This window comes from Solanum pennellii, chromosome 1, assembly GCF_001406875.1.
Source record: "Solanum pennellii chromosome 1, SPENNV200".
In the NCBI taxonomy this organism is placed as follows: domain Eukaryota; kingdom Viridiplantae; phylum Streptophyta; class Magnoliopsida; order Solanales; family Solanaceae; genus Solanum; species Solanum pennellii.
The window spans coordinates 101097107-101120702 of NC_028637.1; the positions used below are offsets into that span (position 1 = coordinate 101097107).

The 23596-nt window shown below is 34.4% G+C and overlaps 1 protein-coding gene and 1 long non-coding RNA gene across 5 annotated transcripts; both read left to right on the plus strand.

Annotated features, from left to right (window-relative positions):
- Positions 1-281: 281 nt before the first annotated feature.
- On the plus strand, positions 282-20807 carry LOC107001481 (protein SUPPRESSOR OF QUENCHING 1, chloroplastic). 4 transcript variants are annotated; one of them, XM_015199512.2, is made up of 28 exons: positions 282-741; positions 2128-2228; positions 2376-2432; positions 2518-2612; positions 3385-3484; positions 3965-4023; positions 4249-4373; positions 4673-4799; positions 5253-5340; positions 5425-5503; positions 5753-5813; positions 6010-6085; positions 6764-6874; positions 7832-7927; positions 8526-8648; positions 9958-10155; positions 11250-11354; positions 11430-11494; positions 13274-13367; positions 13540-13697; positions 14696-14745; positions 15196-15317; positions 15422-15529; positions 16665-16757; positions 18024-18060; positions 19264-19508; positions 19641-19790; positions 20508-20807. In XM_015199512.2, exons 1-28 carry the CDS (start codon positions 393-395, stop codon positions 20667-20669), a joined length of 3234 nt encoding a protein of 1077 aa, XP_015054998.1. In that variant the 5' UTR covers positions 282-392; the 3' UTR covers positions 20670-20807. The 4 variants fall into 4 exon arrangements, with proteins under 4 accessions (XP_015054998.1, XP_015055000.1, XP_015055003.1 ...); XM_015199514.2 differs by lacking the exon at positions 16665-16757; XM_015199517.2 differs by lacking the exons at positions 19264-19508; positions 19641-19790; positions 20508-20807 and adding an exon at positions 18136-19093.
- On the plus strand, positions 748-1601 carry LOC114077541. The gene is made up of 2 exons (XR_003578840.1): positions 748-1438; positions 1525-1601. It is a non-coding gene; the product is annotated as an uncharacterized LOC114077541 (long non-coding RNA).
- Positions 20808-23596: the final 2789 nt, after the last annotated feature.

Below are 23596 nucleotides of genomic sequence, written 5' to 3' on the forward strand. Positions count from 1 at the left end.
AATATTCAAGAGTGTGATCTAGTAATTAATATTCAAGAATGTAACCTAATAATAATGAACTAATTTGAGAATCACTTTTGTCAAAAATTTATAATCGATATATATATATATATATATATATATATGAAGCAGAAGGTATTTACGTATAAACCAAAAAATGTCTTCAAAGGGTATTTAACAAATAGAGAATTATTTCTTTTTTTAAAAAATAAAACCCCAAGATTTTCCGTCACATAAAAAAAGATAAATAAATTCTAATTATCCGCTTACTTTCAAAGCAGATAAAAGGGTAAAATAGTACAATCACACGGAACACAACGGCATCCCCTTCCCCGCCACTCAATAACAATTATATAAATGCTTTCGGGCCAAAAGAAAAGAGTGAGGAAAAAATGGCGTTAAGGCTTACACCTTCTCTACTGCCCACTTATGGAGAACCCAAACTAGCTGCACTTTTCAATTCAAGATCCAAATTATCCATTCAATTTCTTTCAAAAAACTTCAGAATGTTGGATTTTGAATCAAGAAAGATGGGTTTAAAGGTGAGTGCTTCCCAAAAATTGGAAGAGAAGAATGTACCAGAGTCGGGTAGCCAATGGGGGAAAGTGTCGGCAGTGTTGTTTGATATGGATGGTGTGCTCTGCAATAGTGAGGAATCGTCAAGAAAAGCGGCTGTTGATGTTTTTGCTGAGATGGGTGTTCAAGTAACCGTTGAAGACTTTGTGCCTTTCATGGGCATGGGTAAAATCTTGTTCTTTCTTGATTATTACATTCTTTTTATTTATTTTCTTGGGAAGGTTTCTTTGTCAATTTGCGTTGTATTTTCCCTTCTTGATTTTCTTTCATGTGAAAGATGGGTATGAAATTATCATCGGTTCGCTGTGTACTATTTAAGCCTACTGATTCTTGATTGAAAAGTAGTTTTTTGATTTATATGTTTGGGAACGACAATTTTGGGTGTTTCTGTTGAATTCACTAGCTTCTTTAAGAAGCGGAGAATAAAGTGTAAAGCATCAGTCCAATGGGTAATTCTTTTACGGTTCAATGTTCTTGATTATTACATTCTTTTTTATTTTTTGTCTTTGAATTTTGAGTTCTTGAATACTCTCTTTGTTGGGAATTTCTTGATTATTCGAGTACTTTGAACTTTCGGGAGAAAGGTTTCTTTGTCAACCTGTTTGTACGTATTTAGATTTTCCCTTCTTGATTTTCTTTTAATTGTTTGATGTGAAAGATGGGTATGCAATTATCACTGCTTCCTGCGGTGTACTATTTCAGTGTACTGGTTCTTGAAATATTCAACCAATAGCCTACTAGTTCTTGATTGAAAAGTAGTTTCTTGATTTATAAGTTTGGAAACCATTGACAATTTTGGGTATTTTTGTTGACTTCGCTAGCTTCTTTGGATAATCATGCCTTGAGAAGTTGTGGATAAAGGGTAAATCATCAGTCCAATGAACTGGTTTTTACGGTTCAATGTTATTCTCATATTGCCTCATTATATCTTTTAAGGTTTTATCTCAGCCATTGGTCATTCTGTTTAAAGGCATGCTGATGAATTTGATGGAGTAATGATTAAGACAGCTAATGTAATATGGAAACAAAGAAAAAAAAAGAATTATCAAGAATCTCTGTTCAGTCCCCTCCATGGGAACTTTGTTATGTAAGAAACTAGTAATCTTCATCTACCTCATTGAGTATTTGATTTTTGTGAAGCATCATCTCTCTCCAATTAGATAATAAGTTTTGATTCTGGTTGTAGATCTTGTCATTTGCTTACTTTCATGCATATAGCTAGCCGAGGCCTTAGGTGAATTCTTTCATTCACTATGTTAAAATAGGACTCTTCTCCATGAAAAACACTTGTGCTCACAAAATCGTCCATATTGTCTATGAAACTTGTTCTTTTGAATGATTATCAAGTTAATTGCCATTGGATCCATACATCGATTAAATTTTCTGATCTCGAGTTACTCTTCTTTTCTACCCCAAGTGATAACAAAAATTAGTTTGATGTTACTATCCTTTAGGAAATGAGTCTTTGATTGTGTAGCGCCTTTTTCCTTTGTCATATTTTCTCAATGACTTCTTCTCCTTTTCATATTCCTTTACCTCAAAATATATTAGGTGAAGCAAACTTCTTAGGTGGTGTTGCTGCTGCTAAGGGTGTTGAAGGATTTGATACCGAGGCTGCAAAGAAGAGGTTTTTTGAGATATATTTATTAAAGGTGATTGAAATTTTATATACATACGAATATCTACTCTCAAAGCAGATTTCACTGGGCATGTTGCTGTTGTAAAACACTTCCCTTTAAGTCGTGGTAACTGACTCCCAGAACTGATAATTTTATTGATAAACTGACAATCATTTGTAGTATGCAAAACCGAATTCTGGCATTGGTTTCCCTGGTGCCTTTGAACTTGTCTCTCAGGTATGTATAACCTGTGATGTGATGACTATATGTGGTCTTGCTCTTTCTATTTATGTTTTATTAATTTGGTGATATGGTACGCCAGTGTAAAAGCAGTGGTCTCAAAGTTGCTGTTGCATCTAGTGCTGACCGGATTAAAGTTGATGCAAACTTGGCTGCAGCCGGTTTACCAATAACGATGTGAGTTAACAAATGCGCTTTAGCTGTAAATAGTTGCTTCTCTTTCCTATTATAATTGGCATTCAAGAAACACTGGATTGTACTAAATCAGACCAAGTTTTAAAAAAAAACACTGGATTGTACTGAATCAGACATAGCAAGAACTTTATTTACTTAAAGAATCAGTATAGATATGTTGTATTTTAAAGAACTAATGAAATCTGTTAGTCATGGAATTTGGCATTCAGACTCCAAAGGGTGTGATCTTATATGGTCCTAGGCAATCCTCCCCTTATGAGCTACTTTTGTTGTTGAGTTAGGACAGTCCTTCCATTGTGAGCTAAACTTTTATTGTTGAGTTAGCCGCAGTGTGCATTCCTTTACACGGTATCAAAGCTAAACCTCATTGATCCCTGTTGTTATGTTGCTCTTTCTCAATATTTATCCCCGTGCTACGTTCTCCGTTCTTAGATTTCTAGTTCTGGGCGTGTCCATGGAGGGGGGGGAGGGTTCTCCTTATATGGTTCTAGGAATCCTTCCCTTATAAGCTAACTTTTTGTGGTTGAGTTACAAGGTCCATTTCTTCATGGTATATATGCAAACACACACACTATGCATTGGTTGATAATGTAGTTTGCAAGGACAGTAGTTTATTGAGGTTAAAGTGTACAACTCGGATGAAAAACGCAGGTTTGCAGTGAAATAATTGGAAGCTCCCATCCTCCCTTGCCTTTGTCTTTAGTTATCCTTCTATTTGTATTTTACTACATATCCTTTTTCTTTGATTTGACAGGTTTGATGCAATTGTATCAGCTGATGCTTTTAAAAATTTGAAGCCTGCTCCTGATATTTTCTTGGCTGCATCACGGATTCTTGATGTTCCCACTAGTGAGGTAGTTTCCAGGATGTGCAATGCTGCTTTGCTACCACCCATCACAATTTTTTCTTTTTAGACACTTAGTTGTGGGTAGTATATGGTGCTTATCTGATGAGAAACTTATAGCCAACTAAGATATTACTGAGGTTTACATTCACGTTCTGTTTACCTAAAAGTTTCCTATAATTCATTAATGACTGTAATAATCAGATGAAGTTAGCTGGAAAACAAAATTTAAGCAAAGAAGATACTAAAAACTTGATAAATATGTTGGCAACTTTTATGTTGAAAATTATATTTCTGGATGGGAAATAGATGCGCAATTGCCATTCTGTCAGTCAGAACAGATTTTCTAAATATGGATATAAAAATGGGGGTTGCATTATGAATTGCTGAAGGTTCATGTTCGAGGATGATGAAGTTTTGAAGTGTTAAGTAGATCAGTGTCCTGTTTGTCGACCTTGGTAGGCATTATCATAATCCTCTATGTTGACAGTGTATTGTGATTGAAGATGCACTAGCTGGAGTACAAGCTGCCAAAGCTGCAAAAATGAGGTATTTGCGTCTGAGTGCCTTTTCTTTATATAGGTGATTTATATACACTTGTTCAAAGTTGTTGGTATCACCAACCCTACTTGAACTTTTCTTCACTTGTTGCGTGTGTCAACTGAATCAGTAATCTGTATCAGCATCATTCTAATGTACCTCTTTGCCTCTAATTTTAGTGATCATTTTGATTCCGTTATTTCTACATTCTTAAGTATGTTGACTTACTTGCAGATGTATAGCAGTGACGACAACACTATCAGAAGATACTCTAAATGCGGCGGAGCCATCACTCATCAGAAAGGAGATAAGTGATATTTCACTTGAAGATATCCTCAATGGTGGCTCTGGTAGCCATAGTATGTAGTTCACCAACATGTTAAGAACTTCCCTTTCATGTACCATTGACAAATGTAGAATACTGAAGCTCTTTTTTTTTTTATGGAAAAACTTGTGAGTAAGCTCTTTTTTGTAATGACTCTATAATTTGTTGAAGGATGTCCTGTTCTCTGCTCCCTTAAGCTGTATGCTTTAGCTGCTAACTTAGTTAATGGAAATTTTCTAGTTCTAGTGTTCCTCTAACATATCATATGTAGTTAATAGTGGCTTCCTTTCTATGCTTACTATAAAATGAATCTAATGATGAAAAACAATGCAGATGTGATGGTGCAGGAATCTCAATCCATTAACGATCTAGCTCTCTCTTTTCCTGAGTCCAATATGACAGGGAGTATCACAGAGCTGGATAATTATGTAACAAGTGGTGCCATATCCTCGATGGGAGGGTAAGAGCGATTCAATATATGATCATCTGCATCATCAAGACCACTTTTGATATCTAATACCTCAAATTGCTGTATGCATTCATAGATTCATCTTTTTTTCCTTCTTCTCTTTTCCTCTTTGTCTATCTGAAATTATTTTCTTAAACTTTAACTGGATTAAGTTGAATTGCTAAGAACAGTGCATACTGGTGATTTACATCCTTATCAATCTATTTTATGGCATGATGTATAATCACTAAGTTACATGCTTTGTTTTGCTGCATGTAGGAACAAAAAGTCAAATATGCTTAGACTGACATGAATAATACTCGTGCAAATGAAATTCTCTCGTTTGCAAAGTGGAATACCTTTATCCCCCAAAAGGGTCCATATGCCTTTATGAGATGGCCATTTTAGGGCATTTGGTAATTGGTATAATGTTGTCATGAGGTTGCAGAAATAATTTATGGACAGGGTGCAGGTTACCAGACGAAATGTTGTTAGATATGGAAGTTTAGGAATTGCTGCATCCTGTCTCCTCTTTACTATTACAAACTGGAAGGTATATAATTTAATAGAGAAAGCATAAGGTATTTTTTTAATTTATTTTGGTTTTCATGTTTGCAAGCTCTGCTGTTCTATGCAGGCAATGCAGTATGCATCTCCAAAAGCTATCTGGAACTTGTTGTTCGGCACAGGCAATCCTCCTTTTGAACAGAAAGAAGGTCTACCCCTCTTACAATGAAGTATTTGTTTTCTTCTCTTCATTTTCATTGTTGTTCCATTCTTCTTGTTGTATGGAACTTCCCTTGATGACATTATTTTTTCTCTTCTTTTTTTTTTGGGCACATTTCTAATGTGATTTTTATCCATTCTGTATATCAAGTATGGGCTACTTTTTCTTCTTTTCTTTTTCGGTGATATTTGAGATAATTGAAGGAGATCTATTTTTTTTTTATCTATTGCCCCTGCAGATGCATCCAGTTCACAGAGGATTCAACAATTTGTAAACTATATTTCTGATGTGGATGCCAGGTAACAGAAGTTTTTCATGTAAACTGAAACCTTTTTTTGCTTTATAAATTAAGAAGGTTGCAGTTTTCCTAAATTTATAAGTTAGTATCGTATATATGTTGCATGCTTTCTGGCATCTTTTGATATACTTCTCTTTAATTGTTCTTGGATTCCTAACTTGTTTTTTGATCATGTTTAATATTCTGCATTTTGTTAGGAAATCTACGACTATCGTGCCCGAGTTCCCATCTAAACTTGATTGGCTGAATACAAGCCCCCTTCAGCTAGGCAGGGTAAATACATAATTTCATATTTCAATTCTGCTCTTTTGGCAACTTTATTTCTTTTTCTTTTCGCTTATTTTCATATATGTGCATATTTGTGTTCTTTTTTCCGTTCTCTAGTCTTCATGCAAATATTATTCTGGGAATTTTCGGTTGTCTACTGCTTTCTGATTGATGTTTCCTATCGACTGCGTGTGTGTAAAATACTTCAAACTTGGAGAGGAATTTCTCCCAAATATAATATTATGTTGTTTCATAATATACCATTCTATTGTAATGGATTTCTACACACTATCCTTTTGAACAATGTTAAGAATCTTTTGACAATGACATTGACTGCAAAAAAAACTTTTAGTGATCGTTACCTTTTCTTTTTTAAATAGTAGTGGTTGGGCTATAGCGTGTGGCGCACCTTGACTATTCCATCGGGTACCCGCTATCTCCCACCACACAAATACTGGGTAATTCTGCCCATCAAGGCTTTAAGCAGATGGGAGACAACCATGGATACTTTTATCATCTATGAATTTGAAAATTTTCTAATATGCTGAATAGTGCTTTTGATCTTATTGTTTCTTGGAGGTATGTTTGTAAGTTGCTCATACTAGAAAATGGAAAAAGGAGGAGTTCTGGATAATATATCCATGCTATGCACTCGTTCCCTGAAACATTTTTATGTTTGTGCAGGATTTGAAAGGAAAAGTCGTTCTTTTGGACTTCTGGACTTATTGCTGCATTAACTGTATGCATGTACTGCCAGATCTGGAGTTTCTGGAGAATAAATATAAAGATATGCCTGTAAGATTGTCATTCATCCCTTAGGGTTGCCATTTCAGCTTTATTGGTTATCTCATGAAATGATATTCTGTCTCTATAACAAGTTGATCATCTGAGATGTGACCCCAATCATTTTTCTAAAATTCTTTCCTGAAAATTCTCATAATTACGCTAATCAATATTCTACTAATTCTGGCAGAAGCATGCACATGCATACTATAGTTCTGTTGGAACTACATACAATATGAGGTTCTCATTAGATAGAGGTGCACCTTGCAGCAAAGGGGAAGTGAAATTAAAAAGTCATGGCCAAGTTAGGTTAGGATGTGTTTAGCTGATTTAAACTTCCCTCAAAATTCATTTTAGTAAAATTCATTTAGTAAGAAATGTTGCTAAAATGTAGGAATGTTATGATCAAGCAGAACTTTTATTATACTAACCAAATGCTGTCTAGATTGCAATCCCATGGGGTTTGTCTTTGTTGATATCACATCTGTATATTCTTCTGTGTGGTAAATTCTATAAATAATTTGTTGTTGTTTTACTTAGGCTTTAGATTACTCTGAAATCCAGACAACAATCTATTAGTTTATTCTATAATATTCCGCTGTACCCACTATCCATTATCTATAACATCTTCACAGAAGAATAGGCATGAAATGAGTTTTGCAGATTGCACGAATGCTGTCAAAAGGAGAAAGAAATGTCATAAGATTTAGCTTTCAGTTGGGCTAATCTGTGAACTTTCTGAGTTAATACTGACGGGTCAAACCAATATAGAGTCACCTCAAATAATTGTTTCGTACCGTGGCTGATCCAGGATTTTCACCATGGGGGTTCGAAAATAAAATAGTGCTTGGGATTTGAACTTGGAACCTCAAAATGAATTAAGTACTTTTATCCACAGTTGCATCTGAAGGTTTGCTTACACACTTCTAACCATAGTCGTAGCTAATTCATCAAACATTAGTTTTGCAGTTTGTGGTTGTGGGGGTGCATTCAGCTAAATTTGACAACGAGAAGGACCTTGAAGCCATCCGTAGTGCTGTATTACGCTATGGAATCACTCATCCAGTAAGTACTTATTCAAGAGCTGAACTATTACTGATTTTAATGTTGAATGTCTCTTTACCACAATCTATCTGCTTGCTCTTGAATCTATTAGATCCCCAAGAAACGGATGAACATTTGGAAACAACATAAATGTGGAGAGAATTTAGAGCATCCAGATTAGGTTATATATTACTTCTTTTCGGTAGATTAAGGTAGAATGTCCGCTGCTATCTACACCACACTTGGCTATGTTAAAATTGACATTCCAATCGTTAACACTGTCTTGACAGCCTTCTCCCCCACCCTTCTGATCCAATTCAAATGTGTACCATCAGAGCCTCTGGGACTCCATGTATTTAACAGAAGGGAATACTTGCTAATTCACTGTTAATGGTCAAGGATTGCCTGACAATGTATGTAATCAACGTTTCCAATTGAAGCTCTTGTTTATTGCTGAAGTTTATTATTCAGATTGCAGAAACTGGTGAATAGAGTAACTTGGAATTTGACATTGTTATCATTTCAAAATATCTGCTTTAGTTTTTAATTGGGGGTGTTTCTCCTTCTTCCCTTCTTTTTTGTTTGTTAAGTAGTTTCTTAACCTTCATTGAATGATCAGGTTGTCAATGATGGAGAAATGAATTTATGGCGGGAATTAGGTGTCAATTCATGGCCAACATTTGTTCTTGTCGGGCCAAATGGCAAGCTCTTGGCACAAGTAGCTGGCGAAGGTCATAGAAAGGTTTCTTACAGATTTCCTTTTCTCTTTGATGTTTCATGCAATAGTATATATATATGAATTATTTAACACATTCGTGATGGCACATTTAAGATTAGATGATGGAAAATGGTTCATTTATTAACTTGACAATTGATGTAATTCATTCAATTCTGAAATGCCTCTCAAAGTGCATTATCACAGAAAACTTTTGAGAGAATAGGTCATATTTCACTCTCTTTGATGAACTGTGTCACCAGCTCATCTAAAAGCTTAAGTTGTCAAGGAAAATATACTTTTATTTACTTAAAGTTGTCATTAACATGTCCCCTGTCATGTAGGCCGGACTGTTTTTTATTGGCCAAACATGTGGAAACTTTTTTTTTGATAATGGGTAGTGATGAGACTTGAAACTAGGATATTTGTCTACTCTGATACCATGTTGATCTATGTGATCAATTTATCTAAAAATTTGCAAACTATGTGATCAATTCATCTAAAAGTTTGCGATGTTAGAGAAAACCATGTTGAACTATGTGATCAAATCATTATTTTCCCCTTTCTTTCCATATATAACCGAAAGTTTATCCAGAACTTTCTTTGATCAGCCATTGTATCTCAAAAATCAAAACGAATTACTTCCATATGTAAATGCATAAGATGGAAATGTGGAAGGAGGAAAAAAGAATCTTCTGCAAATGTACTCCAAATTGAATGGAAAGATTGACCAGATCATAGTCAGTTCTTTTTGGTAGCTGACAGACCCTTATCTCTGACCTCAATGTGGCATTTCTCCATCATCTGAATTTTAAAAATATGTTTTCTATTATTAGTTTTGTGTAACCTAGGCTAGGAAAGTTTTGACATTTTAGGGAACTAAAAACTAGGTCACCTTTAATCGGAAACAACCTCTCTACCTCCGAGGGTAGTGGTAAGGTCTGTGTATACTTTACCCTCCCTAGTTGTGAAAACTAGGTCACCTTTCCTTTATTATGAAACACTATTTTGTGTTTTTGTTTTTATTCTCTTTCTCTCTTTTCTATTGTGAAGAAAATACTATAGAAACGTCTAAGCGCCTGCTATTGCCTAATCCAACTTCATAAAAGAATTTCTTTAGGCAGCTACTTATTGGAGTTTCTCCATTTGTCCTATCTTATGGCATGAAATTCCTTCAAATGAGATAATTTGTAACATTCAGTTTCTTGTGCTTTTAGATTATAGCAAATTGCCTCTCACATATTTCTTTCTAATTAATATGATCTGTGGCAGTTGGAAGTGAAGATTATTGACAAGATTTAGCTGTCATTTCGATGTCTTCTGCTTTGGTTTGTAGGATCTTGATAATTTAGTCGAGGCTGCTCTTCTGTTCTATGGTAAGAAGAAGCTCTTGGATAGCAAACCCATTCCCTCGCGCTTGGAGAAAGATAATGATCCCCGCTTGTTAACATCTCCTTTAAAGTTCCCCGGTAAGCTGGCAGTTGATGTCCTCAACAACCGGCTATTTATATCAGACAGCAATCATAACCGAGTAGTAAGTTCTTCTTCTCTCTCCTTTCTGTATTCTCTCTGAATGATTGTTGTATCAGGTTGCAAAATTTTGAATGTATGAACTGCAAGTAGTTGGTGTCTGTAGCATCAAGGTTTGTTAACCCTTTTTGAGGCTTTCTGGAGTTATGAATTGACCATGGGGTTATTGAAGAATATCAAGTTTGATTTTGAATTGCATATTGGTTATCAATAAATGGAGGTATACCTACCTCTGAAAGTAAATGTATTCCCGACACTGGGGTTGCAGGACTTCCATGTCCACATTTACTGATATCTGAAAAAAGTTAAGTGTCAAAGCATGATCATTCATTCTCTAATATTTGCAAGAGGAAGCTACAGAAACAGAATGTATGATGAAAAGTCTAGGGCTATGCAGAAGATAAGATTAATCTTTTTACATTTTATCAGAAGGCAAGGGATAATATCACTTTAGTGTCAGAGCATGATCATTCATATTCTAATGCAGTGTACAGTAATGGTAATTTGGAGATGAAATAAAGAGTATATGCTTAAAAGTTTTTCCTGCTAATGGAGATTGGTGAGTGTATATTTAAATTAGAACAAAGAATTAATATTTGAAGCCACTGCTAGGGCTGGAGAATATGGTAGAATCAAAATTCACGAGGAAGATGGAAAAAATGCGGAAGAGGATAAGGTAGGGCTTGCAAGTCATGCACATAAGAAATGTACATTTTGTTTCATTTACTCGACTCTTACGGAACTGGTTCCTTCTTCTTTGTGGGAGACTCACAAGTTGTGTAGGAAATTATGTTTTCTTCAAGATACATTCTGGTTCTTCTTTGCTCTTTTCTGAACTTATTCATTCTGTTATTTTAGTTCCTTCTTACATTTCCTAGTCTCAAGAACACGGCCATGTTTTTTCGTCTGATACTGTTTTCTTTTCCATACACTATCTCAGTAACTCGGAGTTGTAGTATCACATCTGTTCTGGTCCTTCATGCTTTTGGCCTGTACTAGCCCTAGATCTTATTATTGTTAGTCTTCTTTCTATTTCCATGCTCTCTTTATGAGGTGAATGGTAGAATGAGTAATCCCGGACAATTTTCACATGGACAGGTAGTAACTGATCTAGAAGGGAACTTTTTAGTCCAAGTTGGAAGCACAGGAGCAGAGGGTCTTCATGACGGTAACTTTGATGATGCAACATTCAATCGTCCGCAGGTAACTCTTTTTAATTTTTCAATTTTTTCCATTTGCAAAATTAATCTAAGATCTTAATTCTTATTATATCTTCAGGGTTTGGCTTACAATGCGAAGAAGAACCTCTTGTATGTGGCAGATACTGAAAATCATGCTTTAAGGTACAGGCAGAAAAGGCATGCCTGTTATTGGGCTAGACATACATGGTTTATTTTCTGAATTCTCCGTTTATACACGTATTTTCCTTGAAGTATAGATGCTTGTGCCCCCATCTTTGAGAAGTTGAGGAGGATAAACTTGAACTTTGGTGGGTTTATTGATACTGATTATTGCCGGGGGGAAGGGGACACATGGATTCACCAAGGGTATATTATCTATTATCTTTCTTCCTAGAAATTGGAATATTTTGTGCTATAGTGGGTCTCCTCAGTTTACATTAAGTAGTTTGATGAAACATGGAGATCTTTAGTAAACTTGAGCTGCATATTTTATTAGTCGCAATAGGATACAAGATGGTAAAGTGGTTGTTGAAAGCTACTCATTGTTTGAATATAATGGCCTAAATTTTTCTTTTAAATTCATTTAAACTTTGATGCCATTTTTTTAGTTGGAATAGGTATTCCTCAACTCAAGATTACAAAGGCAGAATCTAAATATTTCAAAGCTTGTAACTTTACATTGTTGATAACCACCCCTATAATTTTTATTCTGTACTTTTTAATTAGGTGCTCCTTTTCATTTAATTTTTGGTTTGTTTGACCAATCTATTGGTAGCTGACCAGAAAAGAGAGACCACATATGTGGATAATAATTGCTTCATTAGGTTTGAAGTTCACTTTAGGGATCTTCATATACGGCGTTTCCAGAACTGGTTGATTTTTCGACAAGGTCAAACTAAACCATGAATAATTGATTACATTTGACTTTTTTTGACAACATGACTTTTTTTGACAGGTCTTCATATCCTTTCCTGGCAAAAAGATTTGGGAAATTTAGTTGATTAACAGGAGAACTTTAATAGTTGTTCTATTTTTTCCTCAAGTTAGTTCATACTGTCAAAACAGTAAGAAAAACTAGTGGAAACGAAGATACTTAAAAAGCTTGTTGAAAAGAATGTTCTGGAAACAAAGAACCAGAAGATATTAGAACATAACCACAGAATAAAAAGCAACTGAAATTAAGAAAAAGAAAATGATTAATAAGATATGTTCCACCACTGGTGGGAAACAGGAGTAGAACTACTCACCATAGGGTGGATGCAAGGGGCAAAAGAGAGATTTCTTGAGCTTGGGCGAGGGAGCTAGTAGGCTGGGTTAGCTTGTGGGGTTGGAGTTGACAGGGATCGCCATCGGGCCACGGTGAAATAATGGTCTTGATCTTGCTGATGAAGAATATGTTGGAAATATTAGTGGAGTAAGGATGCGGATAAGTCAAGGAAGGAGCAGGAGCAGGAGAAAATGGATTGGATTGAGGATGAGGGAATACTAAGGAAAATGTTTGCCTTTATCATTAGATTTGGAGGTAAAGTAGTCTTTAAGGACCAAATCCGACTCTTCAAATTAGTATCTCACCCACCGGATGATATGATGCCAAATTACTCTGATAAGTTTCCTCAATTCACTCTGGTATACATACATATTGCTTTCCTGTCCTCTATGCTGTCAATTTGAATACTCATTGTCATTCTGTAGTCTAAAAGATTAACCTGACAGCCAAAATATCCCCTCTTCCTAAATCATCCTTGTTCCCATTTGAAATTCATTCAAAAACTTTTTAACTTCTCATTTATATATGTATTTTGAGAGATGGAAGTTTTTACTTCAATTTCCTTTTTAGTTGGGCTTGATGTGCTTATAGAGTTTTTATGAGATTATAATTTTTCTTTATCTGGATAATTTAAGGAAGCTTTTAGTTTAACCTATTGAGTTCCATTACTGTAGGGTCATTGACTTTGTGAATGAGACAGTGCGGACGCTTGCGGGAAATGGAACAAAAGGTTCTGATTATGAAGGGGGAGGAACTGGAACTGCACAGGCAAGATTGGATTAAATTAAATAATAACTTGGTCACCAACTGGTTCCAGTTAGCTCTAGCTTATTGCATATGTAGTTTTATGCTCTAATTTTATCTCTCTTTAATCAATTTCAAATATATTGTGAATTATCCTTTTTTCCTTGGAACTGAACATCATTGGTCATATTTTCAGCTTCTCAACTCTCCATGGGATGTCTGCTTTGAACCTGAGAATGAAATTGTCTACATCGCAATGGCTGGTCAGCATCAGATCTGGGAACACAAAACATCGGATGGAGTTACAAGAGCTTTCAGTGGGAATGGTTATGAGAGAAATTTGAATGGCTCAAGGTAATGTGTGTGTGTTAGCTTAACTAGAGTTTCAGCAGAACACTGGTTAATTGTGCTAGTTGTTTATATGAGATTGAAGTGTAGTTGATTGATTAATTCTTAAATGCTATGATGCTCACTATCATCATCTGTTTGTCACACTTTCTTTTGTGGTGCTTTTTACTTCTAAACTAGTTTCCAAGCCTTTTTGAAGAAAAGGGTTTCCCCTTTTTTATTAGAAAAAAGATCCATGTGTTAATCTAGCGCGAGGGAGAACCAACTGAGGACCAGATCTTTCACTGATAAACAAAGACAGAAACAAACTGCAGTTCACACTTTTTTGATTCACTGCTTTACACTTGCTCTATAAATCTATCAGCGTAGTCATATTTTAGGACTGCATAGATATGTCTCTTCTTTTGATTTGCCCGTGTTCTAAAAGATCTCTCATATTTATTAGTGATAACAGTAAGAGTTTTTATAGACTGCACTCTTTTGGCATGGTATTTCACAAGGATTGGAGAAGTTGTCAAAGACCCATCAATACACATGCGGATATTAGTTTGAGTGGGCATTTTAAGATCAATTTTCTTCTGAAGGTTCCGTTATGAATTTGGAACCCATGTTCTGTGGACTTCTAACATTATCATCTAACATAATTCATTGGAACATGAAGAGTACAAAAGCTAACCCACACTCAAAGGAATAGATATCCCTTTTGGTCATGAATCTTGATAATGTGCTCTGGATATGGTTACTATTACTTCCTAGTAACACTTGGTGAAAATAATGGATCTCCATGAATCAGCAGGAGCTTCAGTCAAAAGACAACAGGGATTAAACTAATGTAATTTGGAGAGGAGAAACCGGCTTTGTGCTTTTAGTTTTTGGGTTTTGACTTCTTTCATTGTATCTCTTGTCCTTGTATGTGTTAGTTGTGAGAACATATCCTTTTAGCCACTTACTTTAGACGAACTTGCTGATGTTTACGGATCATCTTCTTCTTGGCCATGGGAAAGCTCTACAAGCACGTCATTTGCACAACCTTCTGGGATTTCCTTGTCACGAGGTAATCTCTTAACAAGACATAAATTGTTCTTTTGAACTGGTCTATAGTTTTTACCTTTTCTTTTGATACAATTTGTTTTACTTTTTTATTTTTCTTTTTGATTGTTAGAGCTCAGTATATTATATCTGTATGCTGATCAAAAAATTAATTTAGCAATAAGAGAATGCTGTAAAATAAGTATAAAAGGAGGCTACATTACAAATTATGTAATGAGCTCATGAAGTGAATCATGGCATCTATGTCAGTTGCAATAGCCAGGTTGCACCAAAAAAAAAAAAAGATATAAGGATTTGATACTAATTACAGATTCAGATTCTCTCTCAAAAACTCTGGCATTCTTTTCTTTCCAAATTAGTCCACCATATCACTGCAGGGATGGTATTTGAAGTTTTCCTCTTCACCTTGCCAAGACCTTTCAAGTTTAATTACCCATTTACTTGTTTTTTGTAGATCTTAAGGAGGCATATATTGCTGATAGTGAGAGTAGCTCCATTCGGGCAGTTAATCTAAGAACAGGAGGTTCAAGATCACTGGCTGGTGGTGATCAAGTTATTGCAGAAAACTTGTTTAGGGTAATTTTGTTTGAAGCCAAAGAAACCAGATTTGCATTTCTCTAGTATATTTTAGTCACATTTGTGACAGAAATAAATTTGTTAAAGGAACATCTTTTGTGCAGTTCGGTGACCATGATGGAATAGGCTCTGAAGTACTTCTTCAACATCCATTAGGTGTTTTATGTGGAAAGGATGGTCAAGTTTATATTGCAGATTCTTATAATCACAAGGTACTTGCAGGCTAATTTTTTAACAGTTAACATTTGCTCCATATGTGACACAATTTTATGACATCTTATGATAATCTTTACCACACTTCTCCCCATATTATAATTAATTTAGTTTGAACTATGATGTGATGTTCATTTGTCAAACTTAACTTCTCAATCACTGTAATATATGCTTCTACTATTATCAACATATTATTCAAGTGGAAAAGACCAAACAGATATGCTTTGAGAAGACAGACCTCCAATGGAAGAAATACTAAATGTATGCAGTTAACCTGATGCTATTTGCTTTGATTGCCTAACTCCTATCTTAAGTTCTTTTTTTTTTTGTATGTGAGCCATGAATGTACAAATGTGTGATTTTTAAAACATATTAGTCATCTGCAGTCTCCCTATAGCTTTGTTTCATCATTCACTCTCTCTACCTCCATAAGAACCTTTTATTTTGGTACAACACATTTGGTTTTCTTTTTCAAACATTATCTGGATGGTCATAAATTATCTCTAGTTATTTGAACTTGATAGAAGATTATCGTTATAACTTACACCTTTGTGTTTAAAAATCTTTTTGTGAGTTGGTGGGTTTATGAAAAGTGAAGGAGGAGAAGATAAAAGTGAGAAGGGCCTTTGGGAAGATTGAAACCATGTGGTGAAGGTTGATAGGAGGGTTAATAGCATGTCATCTTACAATTAATATCAAGGCGACAATTTGTCAATAATGTTATGATTGAGATATCAAAGCTAATAAAGATTAGTCTGCTTAACCAGAAATTGGCTTAGTCTGCTTAACTAGAAATTGGCACTTTGGAAGAATTTTGACAAATCATCTAATTTATTAAGACAAAAATTTTATCTGCTGAAATTGTGGTGCCTTATGCCAGATAAGAAACAGTTGCTCGTACGTAGAATAATAGTGAAGTATTAGGTTTAAGAAGTTTGTGGCCTTCCCTGCTTCTCCTTTCAAAATCAACTAGTGAGCTTGAAAAGCGATGTTTCATATGATGCTTGTTACGATTTCAAGCTCAAAAGGACTATTTTTTGTAACTTATATTTCAATAATGAACTACTTGTTTTGGTACCGTCACAGAAACATCTCAGGTAAGTAAAAACTTTCCTCTTTTGTTTAACTTGCCAGATTAAGAAACTAGATCCAGATAGTAAAAGGGTGACTACATTAGCTGGTGTTGGTCAGGCTGGTTTCAAAGATGGACCAGCGGTGGCAGCTCAGGTTGGAAAGAGTTCATATATCTTTTCTCGTATCATATTTTGGACATTAGTGTTACATTCTGACATTCATTGCTCCCAGTCATATTTTATGTCCACATGGATGTTACACTTAATAGCATTAGCATGGAAATGAGTACCTAGACCATATTATTTCTCCAACTTGATGGACATAATAAGCTGCTGACACATGAATAATTTGAATCCTGCATAGCATTTTCTAAAATATGTGGCTGCATCTGTAAACAACCTATTTAGTTATAAGCCCTTATACACGAGCAGCATACCAAACCTTTTCTACGTAAGTTTCATCATCAATCAGCAGTAGCATGTGAGATGATTGTCTTTGGCAACAAATGTTTGGTATTTCTCTTCTTTTTTTTTCCTTTTTCTTTTTTTTTCAAGTGGATCCTGCACCCAATGTGTAAAGGAGAAAGGAAAATAAGGAACAGAAGCAAGTTGCCAAGGATATGATTGAAACACTTTATTGAGGCATATGAGTGTACCCTTAGGTAAATCCAGCATGGATAAATATATCAAAGATTTGTCGTCTTCAGAAATTGTTGAACCATTTATAGAGTATTTAAGCTTGTAGATGCTAGGAAAAACTTTGGAACGTTCTGTACAAAGATAAGTATGAACTTGATCTGTATTAGATTTGTATATTTAGGAAGGCTGCGCAGTTTCTTCAAAACAAAAGTGGTGTAACAATCAATAAAAGCTGCTTGTAGTGGTATGAGAGAAATGGACGTCAGATTCCTGATTTCAAAATATTGTTTCGAAAATTCTGTTTGAATCTTTTACTATAAATCAAATTTCTTTTAGCTACTTATGAATGTAATATTACGAAAGTAAAAAATTGCTACTTTTTTAAAAAAGTCGGACTACAATTACTGCTATTTTCTCTCTCCACTTGAAATTGGTGCATTATTTTGTGTTGTTGTGGTTGGGGGTTAATGCAAAGGTTGTGTTGAACAAAGAGGGAGAAGGCACCCCCAATCTGCACAAAACTGTTTCCTACCTTTTGTTACTTTTATATGGAAAGATCCTTTCCACCAACCAGGAACAAAATTTTACCTTATTAAAGGAGAAAAAGAAAAAGGAGTCTTACTGTTTTTTCCTTTTGAACCTTCAATTAACATGTGCAAAGTATAATTTTCTTCTTGATTCTTGAATCTTCCATTCTTAAGAGAAATTGCTTTTACTACTAGGATCTCTGACTTTCAATTTTGGTGATTCTCTTCTTTCTCTTGTTTTTATTTTCGTGCAGTTCTCAGAACCATCTGGAATTGTTGAAGCAGAAAATGGTAATCTCTTCTTCTTTGTGCACAATTTCACTTGGCTGATTGCTCACTCTAAGAGTGGACCATAAAACTTTGCAGGAATAAGAGACATAATTAATCACAATGAAATTGGTGGTCTAAACTCTGCAATCCTCACAAATTATTGCAGGAGCTCTATCATGCTTAATTTTTGTATACTCATCGTAAGCTGCACTAGCAAGAATAGTAGGAGTGCTGGTTATGCATCGCAGTAGTTTGTATTGACCAAGTAGATGTTCCTGCTAAAGAATTAAGTTTAAGGTCTATGTTCATGTGGATTAGTAGTTCTTTTAAAAGAAATCAAATTAGGACAACACTCAGTCCTGCATAAACACGGGTAAAGTGTTCATGGCTCATTCCTGCATAAACACTTCTCAACTAATCTGCTCCTATATCTGAAGTTACCTAATTTGACATGGTATCAGAGCAGGGCCCATCTCACCTGATGTTGGGCCCCCAAAATCAAAATTGCCCACGCACCAGATGCTAAGCACTGCGCGTGATGTGGGGTGTTAAAGAATGACAAAAGTCCCACATCGGTGATGAGATGGGTGGACTCCTTGTAAGGCTTGTGCAATCCTCCCTTTGAGCTAGCTTTTGGAGTGTGAGTTAGGCCTAAGACCTAATATAACAACCTCATTTTTCTTTGTTCTTTCACAATTGTCCTGGGGAGAGGGAATACTTGGGATTTTGGTGCATTAAAAGCTGCGCCTAAGGTGTATCATGTCTCTTGATGGAGCATGGCACCAGTTATGTACTAAAAAATATTGGTGGCGAACAAGGCCATTGTTATGTTTACTTCTTGCATGAGTGAGCAATTTGGTGATGATTGAAGGCAAATCAAAAACAAGAATTTGGGAGAAGACGGGATGATATACACCAGAGATTCATTAATACTTTTTGCAATGTCTCATTGACAAGTTAAACCAGGAAACTGGAGTTTTTTTTGTAAGCTCAAACGTCATATCTTGTAAATCTTGCATCTTCTGGATGCTGTTATTAATACCACTTATCTTATTTTAAAAAAAACCAAGAAGATGTTCCCTGCAATGGCAATGTTATTCCAGAATTTGAGATCCAAGTCTTAAGTGTTGAGTTAGATCGTACCTTTGTTTGTATCTCTGTGTTCATGTTAAAAAATGTAACAGCTGATACTTGTATTTGATGCTATTTTATACAACTTTTTAGGAAGATTGTACATAGCAGATACAAATAACAGTGTGATAAGATACTTAGATCTGAACAAGTCAGAAGCTGAAGTTCTTACTTTGGAGTTGAAAGGAGTGCAGCCTCCACTTAAATCCAGATCTTTGAAGCGCCTTAGACGTCGATCTGGAGCTGACACACAGACTATTGTAGTTAATGGTGGTTCATCCAGTGAGGGTACATTGAACTTAAGAATCTCGGTACCTGAAGGATACCATTTCTCCAAGGTTTTCTTTCTCTCTTCTGAACAAATTGATTAAGAAAATAGGAACAGTATTTTCCTTCCCTTTTAATTTACCACCTCAGTATGTCCCTGTTTATTTTGCCTCATAGGCTTTTCTGCCTTATACCAAATGCAGGAAGCAAAGAGTAAATTTAGCATAGATTTTGAGCCAGATAATGCTGCTGAGGTTGATTCCTTGGAGGGAAATCTCAGCCCAGAAGGTTCTGCAGTAGTGCACTTCAGAAGATCTTTTGCTTCACCAACCACCGGCAGAGTTTATTGCAAGGTATGATTATCTGTTTGAATATATCTTTTCAGTTTTACTTTAGTTTAGTGAAGTTTGTGGCCTGCATTTACCTCCTTAGCCATGCGTATCTATATTCAGCCATTTATTAAAGAAGACTATGCCAGGCAATATTTTGAGCAAAATAAAGCATCAGTGCTTTGGAAATGATTTTGACTTGATATATATATGCTTTCAAGTAGCCATTTGTTGGTAGCATCTCATGTAACGTTTGTACCTTGATACATGAAATTGACAATATGCTCTCCTGATAAGCATATAATGTCATGGCTCATGTGCTATGTGATATCTTCAGTCTACCAAAGCAATATGTGCTAATGCCAGAATTGATAATATAGATTTGTTCCCTAAGGACGTACTTACAAAAATTAACTTGAGAGGCACACAAACTTATTTGAAGGCCGTGTACCTGGGCCCAAATTCACCACATAAGACCAGCAGTGTGTTAGTAGCATCTCATTTAGTGTTTGTACCTACCTTTAGCCCGATGCTATCACTTTCCTAGTCTATAATGGTCCATCTTAGAGTTACATTTTCAATGAGTACTATATCCACTTCCAATTTCAGATTCTGATTTCAATGTAGTGTTTGTACACCTACCTTTAGCCTGATGAGAATGCTTTATCTTTCCTAGTTTATAATGGTCCATCTTAGTGTTGTTACAATTTCAATGAGTACTATTGTCACTTCCAATTTCAGGTATACTATTGCAAAGAAGATGAGGTTTGCTTGTACCAGCCATTGACCTTTGAAGTACCATTTCAAGAGGTAAATCCAGATTTTGCCCCTGCCATGATCACACTTGCTTTTGATGTGAAGCCAAAAACATCCCCAACTAGCTTACAGATTCCGGCTAGGTAATTGATTTATCGTGAGAATACGTATTACTTAATCATGATTACTTGATAAATGAATGTATATAGAATGACACATCACGTTTGTGCTTCACATTCAATTCAACATATTAAAAAGAAATTGATACACTGTTTAGTACTTTAATAGATGTCTTAATCATAAATCATTAATTGCATGATAAGCAAAGGATAAAGGAAAGAGAGTCACTCGTGTGCACTTGTCTTGTAATGGTCAGATGATGATTGTTGCCACTACCTCTATTTGTTTTAAAGACCTTTGGTTAGTGTTTAATATTAGGAGTCCTCTTAATCAAAAGAGGACAGCTAATAATGCGTTTATTCCACTAACTAATTTTGATGCATATATGCATATGAACATTCTCTTCAGGATATATTTAAATATAAATTGTTTTGAAACAACAACCATNTAATTTTGATGCATATATGCATATGAACATTCTCTTCAGGATATATTTAAATATAAATTGTTTTCAAACAACAACCATTCGTCAAATGAAAGAAACACTAATTAATTAGAAGCATAGTTAATAGACTTCAAATGCACGAAAAGGTCAAGGTTATGGATAAGTAAGAATCTTAGCATAATTTTAATTAGCAGAAGGACTAAGTGATAGCATGTGGGAGTTGTTTAGCCAAATTCATCAAATGCAAGAAAAGTATAGATACTCATCTAAAAAATTACATACTCAGAATAGTTGAATCATATTATTATTCGCTTAAGAGGTGTTTTTAGGTAAATTATTATGGATTTTATTTTCGTATCATAATATTTTACAAAGTTATGTATTAGATTTGAAGAAACTTAAATTGATAGTTAAAGGATAAAATTAAAGAAGGGCAAATGATGGAATTTNTGGGAGTTGTTTAGCCAAATTCATCAAATGCAAGAAAAGTATAGATACTCATCTAAAAAATTACGTACTCAGAACAGTTGAATCATATTATTATTCGCTTAAGAGGTGTTTTTAGGTAAATTATTATGGATTTTATTTTCGTATTATAATATTTTACAAAGTTATGTCTTAGATTTGAAGAAACTTATGTCTTGCTAGATATAAATTGATAGTTAAAGGATAAAATTAAAGAAGGCAAATGATGGAATTTATTATGGATAATCTAAAAGTATGTTGATAGCTGTTGATCACAATTGGAAATTTATAATTACCAAGTTTAATGACATTGAAGCATGTCTGACTAAAAGAGGCAAAACATTCTGGCATGTCACTCCTAATAAATTGGCTTTGTCCGGTTTTTGTATTTTATATTATCCCTTCCTTTTTAAAAATAAAAAAAATATCTCTTTTGGCATATATCTACACAAATAAATATTTAAAAGGATGTATGCTATTATTAGTTGTAACTTGTAAGATACATGCACTTCTATGAATATCAAGAAAACAGAAATTTAATTAATTTCCTAAAACTATCTTATAGAGATCATTATATGTTACAGTGTATATTTAAAATTAAAGACCCTATAGAAAAGTTAATGAAGAAGGCTTTAAAGCAGAAATTGAGACCATATCTAAATGTCACATAAGAATGGTACGGCAATAANAAGAGGCAAAACATTCTGGCATGTCACTCCTAATAAATTGGCTTTGTCCGGTTTTTGTATTTTACATTATCCCTTCTTTTTTAAAAATAAAAAAAATATCTCTTTTGGCATATATCTACACAAATAAATATTTAAAAGGATGTATGCTATTATTAGTTGTAACTTGTAAGATACATGCACTTCTATGAATTTCAAGAAAACAGAAATTTAATTAATTTCCTAAAATTATCTTATATGTTATATTGTATATTTAAATTAAAGACCCTATAGAAAAGTTAATGAAGAAGGCTTTAAAGCAGAAATTGAGACCATATCTAAATGTCACATAAGAATGGTATGGCAATAATATATAATTGTCTCTTGCATTATATCTAGTAGCTATAATAAATGTGAATATTTATAATTTAACATTATATAAATATCGCTTAAAACTTTAACAATTTGGACCTATTCTATAGGTAAAGAACAAAAAATCAATCGTTACATTACTTAGAGATGAATTATAAAGGGAAAAGACATGAAAAAGAATTAGGAAAAGATAAAAATAAATGTAAATATACATGGTCCTATAGGAGTATTTTGATATCAAATAAAATTGTTGTGGAAGAATTGCTAGATAAGAGTTACTTTTATTTATAGCATGCATAATTTCATCATTCATGAATATATAGAATAATTCTATGGAATATATCAAAATAGTGGAAACTCCAAAAGTTGTAATATTTCATACGTAATGTAATTGTCATAAATGGAATGAGAATGTGAATGCCACTCCAACATTTAGATAAAAAGTAGAATATGTGTGTCCCCCCTCTCTATATGGCACATATTTTTCTGTATGGTGTGTATTATGTGAACTTGAATTATTATTTTTTATAAAGTTCTATAAGAAATATTTTGCTATCATATATATGGTGTTATTATCTATATTTTAAAAATATTATGTTTCTTATCATTAATTTAAGTTTTTTCTTATCATATATTGAAGAAGATATGTTTTGATACATGTATGTTTGTCATCCGATACACTAAAATAAGGAAAGAGGCGAGCGAGATTTGTTATGTATCGCAAATACATGTGAATTATACTAAATACACGCTAGAAAGAATATGTAAATGGTATGATTTACATGTGTAAGACACTATTAAGAAAATCGTAAATTACATGAGGATTTTCTTGGAGATTAGTATGAAAATTTGTAGGAAATTTATTTTCCTGCAAATTTTCATAGTGATTTCTAGGAAAATTCCCATGTAATTCACAGTTTTCTTGTAGTGAGAGATATCAATTACATAGGAAAGTGGCGAGCGAGATGGGGGAGAAGCAAGCGAGATTTGTTATGTATTCTAGATAC